General features: G+C 42.3%; 2 protein-coding genes across 10 annotated transcripts in view; both read right to left on the reverse strand.

Moving 5' to 3' along the window:
• Window positions 1-5,250: 5,250 nt before the first annotated feature.
• Window positions 5,251-15,915, reverse strand: LOC124042941 (trans-1,2-dihydrobenzene-1,2-diol dehydrogenase-like). The gene is made up of 7 exons (XM_046361088.1): window positions 15,754-15,915; window positions 15,059-15,170; window positions 14,666-14,829; window positions 8,536-8,788; window positions 8,283-8,407; window positions 6,740-6,890; window positions 5,251-6,481 (listed from the first exon to the last, which is right to left on the reverse strand). The coding sequence occupies exons 1-7, from the start codon at window positions 15,841-15,843 to the stop codon at window positions 6,369-6,371; spliced, it is 1,008 nt and encodes a 335-aa protein (XP_046217044.1). The 5' UTR covers window positions 15,844-15,915; the 3' UTR covers window positions 5,251-6,368.
• A 1,019-nt stretch (window positions 15,916-16,934) lies between these two features.
• Window positions 16,935-21,480, reverse strand: part of LOC124044007 (unconventional myosin-Ib-like) — a 148,221-nt gene continuing 143,675 nt past the window's right edge. For all 9 annotated transcript variants that reach the window (XM_046363281.1, XM_046363283.1, XM_046363284.1 and 6 more), the window contains 6 exons: window positions 21,114-21,242; window positions 20,748-20,854; window positions 20,422-20,554; window positions 19,868-20,020; window positions 19,428-19,558; window positions 16,935-19,210 (listed from right to left, as the gene is read on the reverse strand). In XM_046363281.1, coding sequence (XP_046219237.1) covers window positions 19,081-19,210; window positions 19,428-19,558; window positions 19,868-20,020; window positions 20,422-20,554; window positions 20,748-20,854; window positions 21,114-21,242 — 783 coding nt within the window. In that variant the 3' untranslated portion in view covers window positions 16,935-19,080. The remainder of the gene's footprint in view (window positions 19,211-19,427; window positions 19,559-19,867; window positions 20,021-20,421; window positions 20,555-20,747; window positions 20,855-21,113; window positions 21,243-21,480) is intronic.

Genomic DNA, 21,480 nt, shown 5'->3' on the forward strand with positions numbered 1-21,480 from the left:
ACACCTCCCACTGTAACTGGATCCTGGACTTCATGACGGTATGGACCCAGGTGTTGAGAGTAGGCAACACCTTTGCCATGCTGACCCTCAACACGTGGGGCCCCTCAAGGGTGTGTGCTTAGTCTCCTCCTGTACTCCCTGTTCACTCCAACACCAACAGCTTACAGGGAGGCCAGAGAGTTGACAGTGTGGTGCTATCTCTGTATGTCCATCTGTCTCACCCAGCCATGGGTTTGTAGTACCTCATACAGCAGGTCTTGTCCGCTACGTGAGCTAAAGGACTGCAGACTCATCAATACCGCACATGAGTCAGAGCCAGTAGTGATGTGTGGGTAAAATCCATGGGAAGCCAGAAAAAAAAGCCATATTACAACCTGTGTTGTTTGCTCTATAACCTGTTAGTTCATATACCTTGCGACCATGATATATACAGTGGGGCAAAAAAGTATTGTCAGCCACCAATTGTGCAAGTTCTAACACTTAAAAAGATGAGAGAGGCCTGTCATTTTCATTATAGGTACACTTCAACTATGACAGACAAAATGAGGGGAAAAAATCCAGATAATCACATTGTAGGATTTTGAATGAATTTATTTGCAAATGATGGTGTAAAATAAGTATTTGGTCAATAACAAAAGTTTATCTCAATACTTTGTTATATACCCTTTGTTGGCAATGACAGAGGTCAAACGTTTTCTGTAAGTCTTCACAAGGTTTTCACACACTGTTGCTGGTATTTTGGCCCATTCCTCCAAGCAGATCTCCTCTAGAGCAGCGATGTTTTGGGGCTGTTGCTGGGCAACATGGACTTTCAACTCCCTCCAAAGATTTTCTATGGGGTTGAGATCTGGAGACTGGCTAGGCCACTCCAGGACCTTGAAATGCTTCTTATGAAGCCACTCCTTCGTTGCCCGGGCGGTGTGTTTGGGATCATTGTCATGCTGAAAGACCCAGCCACGTTTCATCTTCAATGCCCTTGTTGATGGAAGGAGGTTTTCACTCAAAATCTCACAATACATGGCCCCATTCATTCTTTCCTTTACACGGATCAGTCGTCCTGGTCCCTTTTCCCCAAAGCATGATGTTTCCACCCCCATGCTTCACAGTAGGTATGGTGTTCTTTGGATGCAACTCAGCATTCTTTGTCCTCCAAACACGACGAGTTGAGTTTTTACCAAAAAGTTATATTTTGGTTTCATCTGACCATATGACATTCTCCCAATCTTCTTCTGGATCATCCAAATGCTCTCTAGCAAACTTCAGACGGGCCTGGACATGTACTGGCTTAAGCAGGGGGACACGTCTGGCACTGCAGAATTTGAGTCCCTGGCGGCGTAGTGTGTTACTGATGGTAGGCTTTGTTACTTTGGTCCCAGCTCTCTGCAGGTCATTCACTAGGTCACCCCGTGTGGTTCTGGCATTTTTGCTCACTGCTCACTGATTTTTTTTCTCCTTTTGTCTGTCATAGTTGAAGTGTACCTATGATGAATTATTACAGGCCTCTCTCATCTTTTAAGTGGGAGAACTTGCACAATTGGTGGCTGACTAAATACTTTTTTGCTCCACTGTAGGCCTAAAGGCTGAGACAATAACAAGACACAGTGTCAGAATAAATTAAACCACACCTTTGTTTCATCACAAAACCTGAGAGCAACCTCGGTCCAGAGAAGTCCACAAAGCATATTGCATGTAACTAACAGTTACATGACCTACTGCAAGGTCAAGCAAGTTAATGTTTTCAGACATTTTCGGGACTACTAAACTATTGCTTTAGAACCACAGAGAGTTACCGCAAGTCACAAAGAAAACAGGAGCTACCTCCACTATTCCAGCACTATTTCAACTTCAACGTCATAAAATCACCTACGTTTAGTCTAATACAGTGACAACTAAAAGATCCCCAAAACAATTTAGTCCAATCAACATAAGCTAAATATGATGGCAGTCCATGGTTCTTATTTCTGTGTGTGTGTGTGCGCGTTCGTGCAAGTAGAAAAAACATTTTGAGTCACCCTACTTGTAGAGAAATGCCAATACCATCCTCCAGTCTTTCATGTTGACAAAACAGTCTATCACACTCTCATACAGTACACACTTGTATTTTTGTTCTTGTCCTAGGCTACTTGGCTAAAATGCTTCCTCGCTAGCCTAACTTCCTTTCATGGGTAACGTTAGCTAGTTAACATTAGCCTTCTAGATCTAGCTGCATATTGAACTTACATCCTCAGGCCAGGGGCACAATGTATGAATTGATGGTTGGATCAGAATCGCCATTATAATCATTGGCCAGTATGGAGAATTAAGTAAAATGCCAAGTCCAAATCCCTGTCTCCATCTATGGCTAATTTACGAAAGGGCCCATTTTAGCTAGCTGGCTAGCCACCGGAGGACAACAACAGAATGAGATGCAACAGTTCAAGTTGTTTTTTGTCAATGACATATGCTCTCAATGCGATAGGAATGACGCCAAATCCAAACGGGCTTCCCTTTACACTTTTTTTTGGTGCACCAGGACCATTCACAGTTGGGCTCACTCAGTTTGGCTATTATTTTATCCTATCGCTCACTAGGATGCGTTCTCCGGTGAGATACATTCAGCCTTTTGTGAATTGAAGGGAAATTAGGAAACAGAGACGAAAGATACATTATTTTATTTTTTTCTTTCTTTTTTTGGGGGAGAAACCTGGCTTACCTTGGCATCCATGAATACATGTCACTGGTCAGACCAAAAAACGACTCTTTGACTTCCTCCACCAACTGCAAGGCCAACAGTACAGCCATCAGCTCTGTCATGCCAGGTTGTCTATAATACATTTCCTGACTGCAACCCCACATTCCTGCACTACAAATGTTGACCCAGTACAATATTTCTAAGGTGCAGTATTTTGAACCATCTGCATCAGTATCCAGACGTCTATTAAAAGGTCCAGTGCAGTCAAAACATTTAATTTCCTGTGTTTCATATATATTTCCACACTACGAGGTTGCCAAAAACAGCTAGTTTTCAGGTTACACAACCCTCCCATTAGGCTTTTCAAATGAGGCCCTTCTCTCATTCCACTCCCAAACAGTCGCAGCTAAATTCTTGCTAGAGAAATTGCATTTAGCTAAGAAGCTATTTTAGTTTATTTTTGACCATTTTAATTGAAAACATTCACAGTAAAGGCACTTAATTGTTACCCAGAAATTATTTGATTTTAAGATAAAAACGGCTGCATTGGACCTTTAAACAAATCAGCAAGGCGCTACTGTGTACAGTCCAGTACATCACTGAGGCCGAACTCCCAGATGCACTTCTAAGAAATTACTCCACTCATGCCTCATCAGGCAAATTACATTTACAGGGGTGGAATCCCAAAATAAATGTGCAAAGTGATCAAAACAAAATTAGCTAGGACCTCTATACCAGGCGGTGTCAGCTACTCAAGTCATAGACTGTTCTCTCTGCTACCGAATGGCAAGTGGTACCGGAGCGCCAAGTCTGGGACCAAAAGGAACCTGAACAGCTTCTATCCCAAAGCCATAAGACTGCTGAACAGTTAATCAAATGGCTACCCGGACAATTTACATTGATCCCCTTTATTATTTACAGTTTGGCTCTGACTCCTTTGCACTGCTTAGACTCTACCCAAACACTCACTCACACATACTACACTAACACTCCAACACACACGCAATGCTGCCACTCTGTTTATTATACTTTTACCCCTACCCACATGTACATACTACATTACCTCAATTACCTCGTACGCCTGCACATTTACTCGGTACTGGTACTCCTTGTATATAGTCTTACTGTTTTTATTGTGTTACTATTTCCTTTTTTATTCAGCAAATATTTGCCTTCCTTTTTAACTCTGCATTGTTGGGAATGGGCTCGGAAGTAAGCATTTCACTGTGACCAATAACATTTTATTTGAATCAAACCCCTCCCTATCTTTGAGTAGTCTCTCCAACACTTCTACTACTAGAGGCAGGAGTAGCCGTGTTGTGTTTACAACAATAGCTACACTGGGGCTTACCTCCCTTCCATACAGTCCCAACTCCCTCAACTGGGTATACCCAACCACCCAAAGCTCATGTTCCATCCTTGCTCATGTTCCCAACATGCTTGTAGCAACCCTTTTGCAGGATGAAACACCCCATGTCCCAGTAGGTTGCTATGGTTGATATGATGTGGATCCCTTTCACACTTCACTGGGAGGGAACAGGGTTGGAGAAAAAGATGAATTAATACCATAAAATGATCTAATGTTTAAATATTACATAACAAAGGATAAAATAATCCCAAATAAAATATTATGAATGATTATTCTGAATTTATATCCAGTAAGTTGATCTAAATCTTATACATGGTAGCCTCTTTCTACCCATTTCGGACAGTTGCCATGCTCCACTAAAATCGGTCCAGTGCAGAGATTCTGCAAAGTCAAGAGTATTACTATTAAATTGTTCTCATTCCTAATTCTTGGCACTAATAAGTTCAATGTATTTATATATATATTTTTTACCTTGGCAAGTCAGTTAAGAACAAATTCTTATTTTGAAAGACAGGTTAACTGCCTGTTCAGGGGCAGAACGACAGATTTGTACCTTGTCAGCTCGGGGGTTTGTGCCTTGCTCCTAATTCTATGGCACTTGTACACGCCCCCTCATGGATTTTGCTTATAGGGGAGCAAGTGCACAATTATTGGGAGAATCTCAATTGGTTTTGCTCGATGCTCCTCAGTCCTGTCCTGCTTTTGAAAAAGGTCAAAGGTAATCGAGAAGCAGAGGTGAGGAAACGTGGAGACAAATGCACTTCAATGAAATTACACCACTCGTGCCTCATCAGGCAAATCACATTTACAGGGGTGGAATCCCAAAATAAATGTGCAAAGTAATCAAACCAAAATTAGCTAGTTGTGCAAGACATTTTATAGATAAAAGGATAAGTAACGTATAGTTTTTAAATGTGTGCATGCTTTTCTCCTTAGAGAAAACAACAGCTGATTCAAAGGGAACTGAATTAAATCACAAATCGAACTCATCCAAAACAACTTAGGCTTTAAATATGCCTGTGTATCCACACATTAATAAGTGGTTTAAACCATTCTTTAAGCATAAATAACACAGTAATACAACCATGTCTTCCCCGGGAATTAGCTAACTTTGCCATACTCCCGTCACAGGATAAACCTTCCGCTCCTGAGCGCACATTTGACACCTTTGTGGGAGACGCACCAGGAACTAACAGCTCTTTCAATAACATTAATTGTAAAACATTTATTTATCCATATAAATGGTGATCTCATTTCATTACATTAGTAGTCTCTTTAAAACAACATCCTTATATTAACATTCACGCTCTAAAACCAATTACCAACATTCAGACTAAACAAAACAAAAAATCTAAAATCTAATTTATTTATATAGCCCTTCTTACATCAGCTGATATATCTGTGCTGTACAGAAACCCAGCCTAAGACCCCAAACAGCAAGCAATGCAGGTGTAGAAGCACTAAACATGCATATCTCTCTTTTACAGGTGAACTAATGAGGATATCTTTACAATTATTTAATGAGCGTCCTCATCAATGCAATCAATACACAACTTCAATAAACGTCTGGTTTTATGCCTGAATTTCTATGGCACGGAGACTCGGTCTGTGACACAACCTCCCAGACTGCTAAGAACCTCTGTGTGACCTTGGATGACCTTGACCTTGTTGTGGCCATAATTAGTCACTTTCCAAAATTATAGAAAAATAAGGAAATAAGCAGTAGGCCTGCTGATCATCTCCCCTGCAGTGGTGGTAGCATATGTTACATTAGCAGAATGAGGAGTATTGCACTCAACTCCAATCTGGAGATCAATGTTCTCTCTAACTAGCAAGGTAACACGTAGTCTGTTCTGTTGTAACCTATTACCTACTAATTGACTGGCCAATCACTTGAGGTCAAACAAGCAAAACAGCAAACTCAATAGGATGGATGCTGGCAAGCTGAACATAACTGGCACATATCCATTAAAAAAAAATCACCATGAATGGGTTGGTCCTCATGAAATAAACATCATAGGAAGATTAGCCTCATAAGTTATTAAAACCTCCTGAGACCATGTCTGCATCCCAAATGGCACCCTGTTCACTACTTTGACCAGGACTCATGCACTGGTGTGCACCATAAAGGGAATATGGTGCCATTTGGGACACAGCCCATTATTACCAGGCAGATCAGAGGGAGCCGCCACACAAGCACACCCCCTTAGTTTTAACCATCATAACAGCATAACCTATAGCATTCATTGGACTGAAGTCACCTGCTGACTAGCATCGGTAGAGAGTGCATCCATGACTGAGAAAGGGGGACTTGGGCTGCATTATTTCTCATTGGATGCTGTCTTGATTATATGTCACTCCCACTTGTCTTCTGGCTTCATCCATGACCTCGGCGAGAAGGTGTGAGTGTGACCATGGCATTCCAGAGCTCTCCTTCAGCTCTGATGGAAACAATCAGCGTGTTTGAACAAGGCAAAGTGCATAATCGCTAATCTTGATCACATAGTGACCAGTTATTTGGGATGCAAGGTGATTTGTAAATTGAGTAATTCTGACTGCAATGTAGTCGGTCTCAAACCTGCAGATTCCCATACCATTTCCCCTATCGGCTTGGGCTGTTTTTGGTGCAAACTCTATTTTGATTTCAGTAAGGTGTGTTGTAATATTAAATGGTTCAAGTTGCTTTGTGTAAAGCCTACCTTTAAGCAGACACTGCCTGACCTCCTCTGCTTCGTAGCGCAGCCCAGTACTGTGAATGAAGTTGAGGGGAAGGCTGGGCTCAGGGAGAGGGTATTGCGTCACCTCTCCATTCACCTCCAGGCTCGTAGGACACCACATGTGGTTGGGGACCTCAGATAGAAACAACACCTAATATGATATTTTCTCTGAAGCAATTGTTATGCCATTAATGTCACACTTTGTTGATCTCACTTTGTTGATCTCTCTAGGAAATTGAAGAGAGAGGCTTGTTTGATGATACTAATAAATGGTGGTGTGCTTAATCAAAATCAAGTTTTGATAAACACTATGGTACTCTGAATAATAAACTCTCAAGCGTATCAAATGAACCACACTGAGAAAAAATATATAAACGCAACATGCAAAAATTTCAACGATTTTTTTCTGAGTTACAGTTCATATAAGGAAATCAGTCAATTGAAATTAATTAATTAGGCCCTAGTCCATGAATTTCACATGATTCGGAATACATATACGTATGCATTTGATTGTCACAGACACCTAAAAAAAAGAAGGGGAGTGGATCAAAAACCCAATCAGTATCCAGTGTGACCACCATTTCCTTCACGTAGAGTTGATCAGGCTGTTGATTGTGGCCTGTGAAATGTTGTCACCCTCCTCTTCAATGGCAGTGCAATGTTGCTGGATATTGGCAGGAACTGGAACACGCTGTCGTAAACGTTGAGCCAGAGCATCCCAAACATGCTCAATGGGTGACAAAAGTATGCAGGTCATGGAAGAACTGGGACATTTTCAGCTTCCAGGAATTGTGAACAGATCCTTGCGACATGGGGCCATGCATTATCATGCTTGAAACATGAGGTGATGGTGGTTGATGAATGGGATGACAATGGGCATCAGGATCTCGTCACGGAATCTCTGTGCATTAAAATTGCCATCGATAAAATGCAATTGTGTTCGTTGTCTGTAGCTTATGCCTGACCATACCATAACCCCACTGCCACCATGAGGCACTCTGTTCACAATGTTGACATCAGAAAACCTCTCGCCCACACAACGCTGTACACACTGTCTGCCATCTGCCCAGTACAGATGACACCGGGATTAATCCGTGAAGAGCACACTTGTCCAGCGTGCCAGTGGCCATTGAAGGTGATCAGTTGCCCAGTGAAGTCGGTTATGATGCCGAACTGCAGTCAGGTCAAGACCCTGCTGAGGACGACGAGCACGCAGATGAGCTTCCCTGAGACGGTTTCTGACGGTTGGTGCAGAAATTCTTCAATTGTGCAAACCCACAGTTTCATCAGCTGTCCACGTTAATATTTTTGTTCAGTATACGTAGGTTAATGAAGTAGTTCAGGAGGCTATGGAAATGTTCATTAAAAATCAGCTCTTCAATGAATCATAAACTTGTTTAATTTATTTCAAATTTTCATCATTAGATCAATAACTATAGTGTGCACTTCTTCCCCCACCCTCCTCTGGCTGTGACTTGTTAGAATAATGAATTTCCTATGTGTGTCTGTGTCTGCTAATTCCTACCTTGATGGTCCCCTTGGTCCCAGTGATAACAGCATCATTTGTCAGCATCATCGTGATGGAGCACGTGCACACAGCCATTCTGTTCCCAGAGAACTTTAAGACCAAAACTACTGTTCCATCCACTCCTGGAGGTGCAAATTCAAAGCATTAGAAATAGCAAAACTATTTATTTATTTCAGTTGGAGACTTGAAAGGGGAAACTCCGGTGTGTAAGTTAAGCAAGTGGATCTCAAGTCAGAATACCAACAATTACCTGTGTCAATACAGTATCCCATGGCTTGGATGGACTCCGGTCTCTCCCCATTGAACACCATGAAGACAAACTGCAGGCAGTAGATCCCCAGGGTCAGTAGTGCCCCTCCACCCAGCTCTCTATGGGTCAGGCGAGGGATGTGTGTGAGGGGGGCTCCCAGGTCGGCCCTTATCATCTGGACCTCTCCCACCTCACCCTGGCCCAGCAGCCTGCCCACCTCTACAGACACAGGGAAGAAACGAGTCCAGATGGCCTGGGAGATATAACGGAGATACAGTGGAAAGAAAAAGTATGTGAACCCTTTGGAATTACCTTGATTTCAGAATAAAATGGATCTGATCTCCATCTAAGTCACAACAATAGACAAACACAGTCTGCTTAAACTAATAACACACAAACAAGTATACGCTTTCATGACTTTAGTGAACACACCGCAAAAACATTCACAGTGCAGGGTAGAGGTCAACCGATTTAGATTTTTCAACGCCGATACCGATTATTGGAGGACCAAAAATGACAATTACAACAATACTGATTGAACAATGAACACTTTTATTTTAACTTAATATAATACATCAATAAAATCAATTTAGTCTGAAATAAATAATTAAACATGTTCAATTTGGTTTAAATAATGCCAAAACACAGTTTGGAGAAGAAAGTAAAAGTGCAATATGTGCCATGTAAAAAAGCTAACGTTTAAGTTCCTTGCTCAGAACATGAGAACATATGAAAGCTGGTGGTTCCTTTTAACACGAGTCTTCAATATTCCCAGTTAAGAAGTTTTAGGTTGCAGTTATTATAGGAATTATGACGCGTTGACTATTTCTCTCTATACCATTTGTATTTCAAATACCTTTGACTATTGGATGATCTTATAGGTACTTTAGTATTGCCAGCCTAATCTCGGGAGTTGACAGCGCTGTGATTCAAGCATTGCTAAGAGCTGCTGGCCAACGCATTAAAGTGCTGTTTGAATGAATGCTTACAAGCCTGCAGCTGCCTACCACCACTCAGTCAGACTACTCTATCAAATATCAAATCATAGACTTGATTATAATATAATAAGCACATAGAAATATGAGCCTTTGGTCATTAATATGGTCAAATCTGGAAAATATAATTTTGAAAACAAAATATTTATTATTTCAGTGAAATACGGAGCCGTTGTGTATTTTATCGAACGGGTGGCAACCCTAAGTCTAAATATTGCTGTTACATTGCACAACCTTCAATGTTATGTCATTATTATGTATAATTCTGGCAAAATAATTACGGTCTTTGTGAGGAAGAAATGGTCTTCACACAGTTTGCAACGAACCAGGTGGCCCAAACTGCTGCATATACCCTGACTCTGCTTGCACTGAACGCAAGATAAGTGACACAGTTTCCCTAGAAAAACAAACATAGACTTCCCACCCAACTCACGCCCTGACCATACTAAATAAATAAAAAACAAAGGAAATAAAGGTCAGAACGTGACAGTACCCCCCCCCCCCCTCCCAAAGGTGCGGACTCCGGCCGCAAAACCTTAACCTATAGGGGAGGGTCTGGGTGGGCGTCTGTCCGCGGTGGCGGCTCTGGCGCGGGACGCGGACCCCACTTCACCATTGTCTTAGTCCGCCTTATTGTCTGCTTCCGTGGCCTCCTAACCACGGCGACCCCTCTAAATGACCCCATTGGACTGAGGGGCAGCTCGGGACAGAGGGGCGGAAGCTCTGGACAGAGGGGCAGGGGCTCTGGACAGAGGGGCAGGGGCTCTTGGCTGAGGGGCAGAGGCTCTGGGCTGAGGGGCAGGGGCTCTGGGCTGAGGGGCTCTGGCGGCTCTGGGCTGAGCGGCACTGCCGGCCCCTGGCTGACTGGCGGCCCCTGGCTGACTGGCGGCCCCTGGCTGACTGGCGGCACTGGCGTCCCCTGGCTGACTGGCGGCACTGGCAGCGCTGGGCAGACAGGCGGCGCTGGGCAGACGGGTAGCTCAGACGGCGCTGGGCCGACGGGTAGCTCAGACGGCGCTGGGCAGACGGGTGGCTCAGGCAACGCTGGGCAGACGGGTGGCTCAGGCAACGCTGGGCAGACGGGAAGCTCCAGCAACGCTGGGCAGAGACAACTAATGACACCTGCCTCTGATTGAGAACCATACTAGGCCGAAACATAGAAATACCCCAAAACATAAAAACAAAACATAAACTGCCCACCCAACTCACGCCCTGACCATACTAAATAAATACAAAACAAAGGAAATAAAGGTCAGAACGTGACAGATTGATTGTTTTTTATAAGATAAGTTTAATGCTAGCTAACAACTTACCTTGGCTCCTTGAAGCCACAAGGTCCTTTTGATGCTGCATTCGCGTAACAGGTGGTCAGCCTGCCACGCAGTCTCCTCGTGGATTGCAATGTAATCGGCCATAATCGGCGTCCAAAAAGGAAGATTACCAATTGTTATGAAAACTTGAAATTGGCCCTAATTAATCGGCCATGCCATGCCAATTAATCAGTCGACCTCTAGTGCAGGGTGGAAAAAGTATGTTAACCCTTGAATTTAATAACTGGTTGACCGTCCTTTGGCAGGAATAACCTTAACCAAACATTTTCTGTAGTTGCGGATCAGACGTGCACAACGGTCAGGAGGAATTTTGGACCATTCCTCTTTACAAAACTGTTTCAGTTCAGCAATATTCTTGGGATGTCTGGTGTGAACCGCTCTCGACGTCATGCCACAGCTTCTCAATCGGATTGAGGTCAGGACTCTGACTGGGTCACTCCAGAAGGCGTATTTGTTTTCTGTTGAAGCCATTCTGTTGTGGATTTACTTCTGCGTTTTGGGTCATTGTCCTGTTGCATCACCAAACTCATGTTGAGTGTCACGGATGACTAGGAGTGGAAGGTAGGAATCAGGTACAGCGAGCAGAAGGTTCACAGAAAAATGCACTTTATTCCGGCACAAAATGGTCATGCCCAAAACACAGGGCGGAAAACACTGACCAACCCAAAACACAGGGCGGAAAACACTGACCAACCCAAAACACAGGGCGGAAAACACTGACCAACCCAAGACACAGGGCTGAAAACACTGACCAACCCAAAACACAGGGCTGAAAACACTGACCAACCCAAAACACAGGGCTGAAAACACTGACCAACCCAAAACACAGGGCTGAAAACACTGACCAACCCAAAACACAGGGCTGAAAACACTGACCAACCCAAAACACAGGGCAGAAAACACTGACCAACCCAAAACACAGGGTGGAAAACACTGACCAACCCAAAACACAGGGCGGAAAACACTGACCAACCCAAAACACAGGGTGGAAAACACTGACCAACCCAAAACACAGGGCGGAAAACACTGACCAACCCAAAACACAGGGTGGAAAACACTGACCAACCCAAAACACAGGGCTGAAAACACTGACCAACCCAAAACACAGGGTGGAAAACACTGACCAACCCAAAACACAGGGCGGAAAACACTGACCAACCCAAAACACAGGGCGGAAAACACTGACCAACCCAAAACACAGGGTAACACGGTCCGGAGCACAAATAACACCTCCGATTCAAAATGTGAACACAAAATAATCCAATTACTTCTTCGGTGGTGTCCTCCCATGAACATCATTCTTGTTTAGTGTTTTACGTATCGTAGACTGGTCAACAGAGATGTAAGCATGTTCCAGAGATTTCTGTAAATCATTTAGGTGACACTCTAGGATTCTTCTTAACTTCATTGAGTGTTCTGTGCTGTGCTCTTGCAGTCATCTTTGCAGGGTGGCCACTCCTAGGGAGAGTAGCAACAGTGCTGAACTTTCTCTATTTATAGACATTTGTCTTACCGTGGACTGATGAAGGCTTTTAGAGATAATTGTTTAACCCTTTCCAGCTTTATGCAAGTCAACAAATCTTAATCTTAGGTCTTCTGAGATCTTTTTTGTTTGAGGCATGGTTCACATCAGGCAATGGTTCTTGTGAATAGCAAACAACATTTTTGTGAGTGTTTTGTATAGGGCAGGGTATCTCTAACCAATATCTCCAATCTTGCCTCATTGATTGGACTGCTTAAATGATATTAAATGATTGGATTGCTTAAATGGTGTATTAAATATAGACAAGAAAAACACAATATTGAGTTTTATTCATTTAAGCAGACTGTATTTGTCTATTGTTGTGACTTAGATGAAGATCAGATCAAATGTTATGACCAATTTATGCAGTAATCCATGTAATTCCAAAGTGTTCACATACTTTTTCTTGACACTGTAGATATAAGAGGGATGTCTTACTACTGCAATACTTCTCTACGATAGAGGCTATCTGGTGTGTATGAAGGGGGATATAGGAGGAATGCTTCACTGCATTGTAGAATAATAGTGAAGACATCAAAACTATGAAATAACACATATGGAATCATGTAGTAACCAAAAAAGTGTTAAACAATAAAAATATATTTTAGATTTGAGATTCTTCAAAGTCGCCACCTTTCGCCTTAATGACAGCTTTGCACACTCTTAATATTCTCTCAACCAGCTTGATAAGGAATGCTTTTCCAACAGTCTTGCAGGAGTTCCAACATATGCTGAGCACTTGTTGGCTGCTTTTCCTTCACTCTGAGGTCCAACTCATCCCAAACCATCTCAATTGGGTTGAGGTTGGGTGATTGTGGAGGCCAGGTCATCTGATGTGCAATCCATCACTCTCCTTCTTGGTCAAATAGCACTTACACAGCCTGGATTTGTGTTGGGTCATTGTCCTGTTGAAAAACAAATGATAGTCCCACTAAGCTCAAACCAAATGGGATGGCGTATCACTGCAGAAAGCTGTGGTAGCCGTGCTGGTTAAGTGTGCCTTGAATTCTAAATAAATCACTGACAGTGTCACCAGCAAAGCACCATCACACTACCTCCTCCATGCTTCACGGTGGGAACCACACATGTGTAGATCATCCGTTCAAGTACTCTGTGTCTCACAAAGACAGCGGTTGGAACCAAAAATCGCACATTTTGGACTCATCAGACCAAAGGAAAGATTTCCACCGGTCTAATGTCCATTGCTTGTGTTTCTTGCCCCAGAAAGTATTGTCTTCTTATTGGTGTCCTTTAGTAGTGATTGCTTTGCAGCAATTCGACCACGAAGGCCTGATTCACACAGTCTCCTCTGAACAGTTGATGTTAAGATGTGTCTGTTACTTGAACTCTGTGAAGCATTTATTTGGGCTGTAATCTGAAGTGCAGTTAATTGCCGATGTCTGAGGCTGGTAAATCTAATGAACTTATCCTCTGCAGAAGAGGTAACTCTGGGTCTTCCTTTCCTGTGGCGGTCCTCATGAGATCCAGTTTCATCATTTCATCAAATTCTTGAAATGATCTGTATTGACTGACCTTCATGCCTTAAAGTAATGATGGACTGTTGTTTCTATTTGCTTATTTAAGCTGTTCTTGCCATAATATGGACTTGGTCTTTTACCTAGGGCTATATTCTGTATACCAAAGAAATTCCACAAATGCACTTTTAACAAGGCACACCTGTTCATTGAAATCAATTCCAGGTGACTATCTCGTGAAGCTGGTTGAGAGAATGCCAAGACTGTGCAAAGCTGTCATCAAGGCAAAAAGTGGCTACTTTGAAGAATCTCAAATATATTTTCATTTGTTTAACACGTTTTTGGTTTCTACATGATTCAATATGTGTCATTTCATAGTGTTGATGTCTTCACTATTATTCTACAATGTAGAAAATATTTGAGAAAAACCCTTGAATGAGTAGGTGTGTCCAAACTTTTGACTGGTACTGTACATCAGCCCTACATATATTATTCAGGACAAACCATACCAATATGTCAGTGTTGATGTACTGTATGTGGAAGTATTTTGACCTTTTATTTTACTAGGCAAGTCAGTTCAGAACAAATTCTTATTTTCAATGACGGCCTAGGAACAGTGGGTTAACTGCCTGTTCAGGGGCAGAACGACAGATTTGTACCTTGTCAGCTCGGGGATTTGAACTTGCAACCTTTTGGTTACTAGTCCAACACTCTAACCACTAGGCTACCCTGCCTATGATCAGAAGGAGCTTTAGAGCAAACTTGTATGAACATGTTTAAAGTGTCAGGTGTCCCCCTGTACAGTACCTCCATCAGAAAGACATCATTCTCCTTGGCTGTGTTGGTGAGCTCCAGTACCTCTCTTTGATTCATGGCCAAGGGTTTCTCTATGAGCACGTTCTTATGGGAGGTCAAGAAGAGCTTACCTGTGCTCAGGTGGTGAGAGTGGATGGTTCCCACATACACCACATCTGCAAAGAAAGATAGGGGTACGAGCATGGGTTTACAGCTCCAGTCAATTTAAGGCAACAAGCCTATACCACATTGGTTATCAGGTTTTATCCCAAGGGTACAGCTGATTTGTGGCCTGAAATGGTCAAACACCTTGGCTATACAGTATCTCTTGTCAAGAGCATGAGTCAAGATAACATTTTTTAACCAGATCTGTACCAGGGTAAGGGATTTCATGATAGAACCCACCTATGTCTGAGTCTTTTGCTAGCTCCTCATAGCTCCCATAGACTCTTGGGATGTTGTGCTTTTTGGCAAACTCTTGTGCATGATGGAGATTCCGAGCAGCAACAGCCACAATCTGAAAAAGATAACCATTTTAATTGTTTCAATTAGAGGTAAATTGAATATAATTTATTTTGTAAAAAATATATAAAACAAGATGTATTTCTAGGGGATAGCACTTAAAGCGCTTATTTCCAAAGTGGTCATCGATGTTAATAGTATTTAGAGTGATAATAGCGTTTTAAATAACCTTTAATTTCTTACTTGAATCCCATAAACATTTATGTTAGCTTTTCCTCAACCACATTCATCAATTTGGCAGGGTCAGGCTGTTGAAATTACACATTGTGCCTTACTTAACATAAATTAATATTTTTTATTGTCCCAGTATTAGGAGAATTACGGTAAACATTTACACAACATACAATAAATGGACAATTACGCAACCACAGAACATGGAAATATGGGAGTTATTTACAAAAAATATATATGTTTTCTTCTCACTGATGTCACTAACGAGTAAAACATTAATTCAATTATTCTGCAATAATACCAAATGTCTTCTCAAAAATACACTTCACCCTTGCTTATAAGCGAGTAGCCTAATCGCGCAAGTGTTTTAGGATTCCCCCTCATTCCCAATCACAAATAACGTTTACCTGGTGGTCGTCGTGAGGTAGGGTCCTCAGAGCAACTGAAAAGTCGTGGCTGATTTTCCCTGCACTGCAGATTCCCCACCGTGTTGCCATGATTACTTATGAACTAGCACGTCTCTCTATCGACGCCAGATAGACTTAGCAGACTTTTTTGATAAGGATATATTTCCCACCTGTAGGGAGATACAGAATACCAGTAGCCGATCTCAGCTGGTTCCTTAACTGGAATTCCACTAGGTGGCGCCAGAGGCTTAACTCTGAAACCCAGAAAAACCCGAGGGCCCCATAAGTCTATTTATTAGCGTCACTGATGTGATACTAATATGCAGGAATTTAGTTCCAAATGTATTTTAGATACCACCAAACTCAAAACTATATACACAGGATGAATCAAATTATTGCAATGGTGTTCATAGATTAGATTTATATATTGAGAGCTCTGATTTCTTATCCACTGTCAATCACATGTAGCCTACATGTGTCTGTCTACACAATGCCATGCTTTGTCAGTTCTGTCTGCCATTAGCCCTGCTCACAGAGGGCTGGTTGTCTTCTCAACAGAAGGATAGGCCACACCATCGTTTCCCAGCCTGCAGAAGACTACAAGACTGATGGGAACTTGGTCCAAGACAGCCCATAATTGTGGGCTATTTATATCTGTCAAGGGCTGCTCCCAGGGTACTGCTGCTGGCAGCCTCCAAGCCGCAGAATTTAACCAGGGACAACTCTCCAGATGTGATGGAAAACATTTAGGTAGCTGCCTGGTCTAGTCCACCCACCCCTTGCTATCTGTGTACCAGGAGAGCTGAGAGGCCTCTCAGCTCACCTTTTACACTAGTGATACATGTAATCTCAGTTTGATCTAATGGACGAAGTGGTGGTAGAGTTTACAGTGAGTGTACGGTTCACTTTAAGTACTGTAGGGTAAGCCTATTGTGGCTGGACATGTGAAAATACATGCATAACAGGAGTCGAGAATAAACTTGAATGTTCAGAAAGAGTGTATTACTTGAGTTTGATGGATATAAGATACAGTTAACATGTTGTTCACTTGTGTATCACCCCTCCAATGGTTAACGGTCGATGGCTGGTAATGCTGACTGGGAAACATCCGCTTTGAGAGATCATAAACTGAACTGATGCACATATGCATTCAAAACCAACAAAAATCACAAAGTAGTCCATTTATTTATTGCTTTTTTAATTTGAAAAGCATTACTTGTAAATTTGTTACATTGAGGACTGAAACATTTCCATGTTCTCTATCTCGCAGCGCAGGTTACATTAGGCACAAAACAAGAATGCATACATCATTGAGTTTATTTTCGTATTTTACTTCAAATACAAACACAGAGGTGGTTATAGCAAACTGCATTGAAATCTCAAACTGTACAGAACTGAGAAGCACAAACATGCATCGACTCAGTTCAACATCTTCCCCCTTGGAAGGAAAAAACAACAATCATTCCTCAAGTCCACCTGTGGAATTACAAAAACGTGTAAAAAAGTTATTTATTTTAAGGTACACCAGTAATCTCTAGGTATGTGATCTAGAGCAGTTTGGCTGAGCTTCCACCTCCACATTGCCACCACCAGAGAACCCATTGGTTTAACCTTGAAGTCAACAGTACAAAACCCCCCACTAAAACATCCCGATAAAGAATATCATTAAATATACTTCCAAATAGAGCAATGACTGAAGTGACATTGGCTTGTGTGTGTGTGTAAAGTATATCACATTCATACACAGGCAGAGCAGACAGTGAAGCTGTGATTGCTAGATTTCTGAAAAAAACTTCCCAAGAATATACTACATGGCCATACGCACAATCCCAAGAAAAACACTGCATTTATTATTAGCCAGAGTGGGGCAACAAAAAATATATAAACAGCCCACATTGCAATGGCAAATATATATATATTTCTGCAGCACAGCAATAAGAGAACTAGCATGAGGACACTATAATTTATCCGTACATACTCCATCCATGCTGGGTCAGTTTTAGCATTTACAGTTGATGCGTATGATACAGTCAGTAAGTGAGTGTTTCTCTACAGCATGCGTTTGAGAAATGTCAGTCACAGAATGTAGGACTCAATCTTATGTCCTGTCTGTTGCCATGCTGAATCCTCTTACTATTTTATTACTCCCATGCCAAAGCGTGAGATGGTGTAGCCCAGCCTAGGCAGCGTTGTAGGCAAAGAGTTCCATTTCCCTTCAATTTCAAACAAGAGGACCATTGAAAACAAGCAGCCTTGTGGCTCTAAAAAGACTGATCAGCATTGAATCTGGGATAGTTATCAAGGTAGACTTGGGAACCCTGGGGTCCATCTCAATTCCTGTGGTAAAGTTTAGAGATGTAAAGTACTTTAAGGACAACTGGAGTGAGAAAATTGTGCAGTGTTTTCAATTAAAGTCTTGGTCCTGGTTGATTGAGGCCCCCTTTCAACTTTTTTTTTTTGGCATTTACTTATAAACTGAGTAGGGACCCTTCAACTTTTTGTTTTTTTGTTTAGTGTCCAAAACCTGATCAGATGACTACAGATGGATACATGCAGCACGTCATGGCACCTCACAGAGTAGGGTGGCTGAATGGCACACAGGAGTTATTATGGATACTAAGTGGTTGATTCTTGTACTTGACCAACCCACTGTAGTCAGTTGTGTCAGTGTCAGCAAAGGAGAACAAAAACAACCCAGATAATATTTTTACTATTAATCACCATCTTTTCAAATTTCAACTCACCCAGGTGAACATTACAAGTGCAGTCATAGTTTAACTTTCAGAGAAAACTTTAGAGCAACCCTGAAAGCTCTCTGGTCATCGTTGATCTATTGAGTTGCCATTTCAGAGCTTAAACAGATAAACCGATGAGCACCCAAATCTAGTGCAGGGGTGTGTCTTGTCAGCACTTTCTTTCTTTGCCCTTTACAGATCTCTGAATATGGGTATGGCTTGATACCACACAGCCTGCATATTAGCTTTCCCAAGCTCAACAATCAGTATCATCTGACTGGAGATATCTTGTGCTCCATTGACAAGAGGGCACTTCTTTCTTACACCCACATCTTTTAAAACTAGTAAAATACATTTTTTCCCCCATCTTTCTCTCCTATAACCCTATCGCCATGCAATCCTATGAGTCTTTCACTCTCTACCAAAAGTGTCAGCGCAGTTAAATATTACAGTGATGCAAGGATTCTGAATAGAGGAAACAACCAAAAACAAAAAGCAGAGTAATTGCACAGTCATTGGGGGCGGGGCCTGGAGTTTAGGCCTGATTGTGAACCGTCATGACAACTAAGTATTATAGGAGGCTGTGTCATCTCTATGGTGATGGCACAGACACCTCCAGTAGGCGGTTGTTCTTGCGTTTGCAGGCAGCACTGTTTCCGTTCTTAGGCCCCCCCTGGATGAACTTCACACACACCTTGTCCTGCTTGAACTGCACCAGGAACCTGCCAGAGACACAGAGGAAGTAGGATAAGAAACCATCTGACATCACGGGATTTAATTACACTGATCCCAGATCTGTTTTTGTAAATGTAACAATGAGTAGAGGCAGTTGGCAATACATTACAAACACATCTGGGACCAGGCCAGGATTTGACTAAGAGAAACAACAGCAGCATTGCAACATAAAAGTCAATATGGCGACGTGTCTCCGGTTCTTACTCGTCTGAGATGTCAATGTTGATCTGGTCTCTGTCTGCAGCAGTGGTCCCTATACGGTGGAGTTTGGTGATGATCTCTATAAGATGCTCACTGCTCAGCAGGAAGTCACCTTTGGAAGCTGAAGCAGAGCCCTATGGGTAAAAAACACAGAGGGGTGTTAGTCTTCTCAATCTCAATATGCCTACCCAATCTTTTTATGGTGCCCTTAACGTTACACTAAAAGTTATGAATCAGGACATGACTAATATAATTAGACACACAGCGGGGCTAAACTGGTTGAAATTCCATCATTAGAACCAGTTTGCAACCAGTGGATTTATGCAGCAAGCAAAGCAGATTCATTTCAACCAGCTTTGACCACTGCGTTTTCGATCACTGAATGATGTCCATATGTAAGTGCATCACAGTGGAGCTGGAGTGGTCTCCCTCCCCTCCATCACCTCTTTGAGCTTGAGGGCGAAGAAGCCGTCACTCTGGGTGCTGACCGACACGCTAGCGAGGTCTGGCAGCGGCACGCTGGCCTTCACCTGGCCCGTCTTCTGGTCAGCCAGGACAAAGTTGCTTTTGGTCAGCAGGAAGAGCCTCGGCGACCCCTGTAACAAGGACAGACTAGGTTTAATACGCCAAGAATTTGGTAACACTATTTTACAGTAGAGAAATAACCAGTTATTTACTTATAAAGTACATGGCAAAATTGTAATTATAAAAGCAACCTATACAAGTATAAACTCATTAATAGCAAAAACAGAGCATTTATACGGTGATAGTGGTATAAAAACACAGGTAGGCTGAATCTGTCAAATATAAAACATTCGTTTTCCTTTGACTACTGTACAGCATAGTTACAGATATCCTCTAATAATAAAGCTATGACTGAAGAGTTTGGTCCATATAAACTGTGTTCAGGCCTGTTAGACTGTTGACTCCCTCAGGCTTCAGTACAGTTACATGAACAGATTTTGTTGAGGTAAGGCACTTTGAGAAAGGTACTTGCCTTGCCGTTGGCCCTGTTGATCTTGTTCACCAAGTCAGCCAGTAGCACCTTCTCCTCCATAGCACTGTTCAGCTTCTGGTACTTGGGGTTCTTCTGGATCTCCAGATAGTCTCCCTTGAAAGGCTGGCTGACACTAAACAATAATAATGCATTTTATATAGCGCTTTTAACGGACACAAGGATGCAACAGAGAGGAACTCACAGCAATGCATTGATTATACTCAGGAAAAAGGAGCTAAAATGGCTGCTAGTAAAATTTGCTTGCAACATTAGCTTCACGTCAAACATCATGTAATGAGTGAATCAAGGAGGGAAATATGTTATACCTGCTGGGGTACAGAGCCTTCTTGTCCTTGAAGATCTCACTGGCCTCAAGTTTCTCCTCATACACAGCCTTCTTCTCCTCTGTGAACTGGCCCCGGTATTTCTTGCACTGATAATTCAAAAGATACATCATCAATCCCTGGGAAGTTTGTTGTATTGATGTCCCTCAAACTATAAACTATAAAGCCAGTGGGCAAAGCTGGTTGTACATTAGTACAACCAGTTTACAACAAGGTTGTGATGTGTTAATAATGACATCCTAGCAACCAGATGTGCCTGCTGGGTGGTGGCATATACAACAACTTGACCCTTTGACCTGTAAGATCAGTGATGCCCCCTTGAAAGAACAGCTAAAGATAATAACAAACCCTCCAGAGGTGGAAGATCCTCCTGAGCTGAGTGTGAGCTCCCTCCAGGAAGCCATAAGGCTTTGCCGGCCAGGTGTTGTCCATAGGGGACATTGTAGTGGTCTTCAGACCAAGGAAGTACTTCTGCATCTGGAGGGAGAGGGAGACAGGCATATATTCAATACCTCCCTTTCAGACTTGGATTACTGTTGACATTCAGGAACATAGAACTGGTTTCCTGGACAAAGTTTAAGCCTAATCCGAGAAGCATGTTCAATGGAGATTCTCCATTTAATGTGATTTTTACTCCAGCACTAAGCTTAATCTGTGTCCGGGAAACCATCCCTTAGTGATTCAGATGGACACTACCCATCAGTGTTTAAAGGGA

The sequence above is a fragment of the Oncorhynchus gorbuscha genome, linkage group LG09, assembly GCF_021184085.1.
Source record: "Oncorhynchus gorbuscha isolate QuinsamMale2020 ecotype Even-year linkage group LG09, OgorEven_v1.0, whole genome shotgun sequence".
In the NCBI taxonomy this organism is placed as follows: Eukaryota; Metazoa; Chordata; class Actinopteri; order Salmoniformes; family Salmonidae; genus Oncorhynchus; species Oncorhynchus gorbuscha.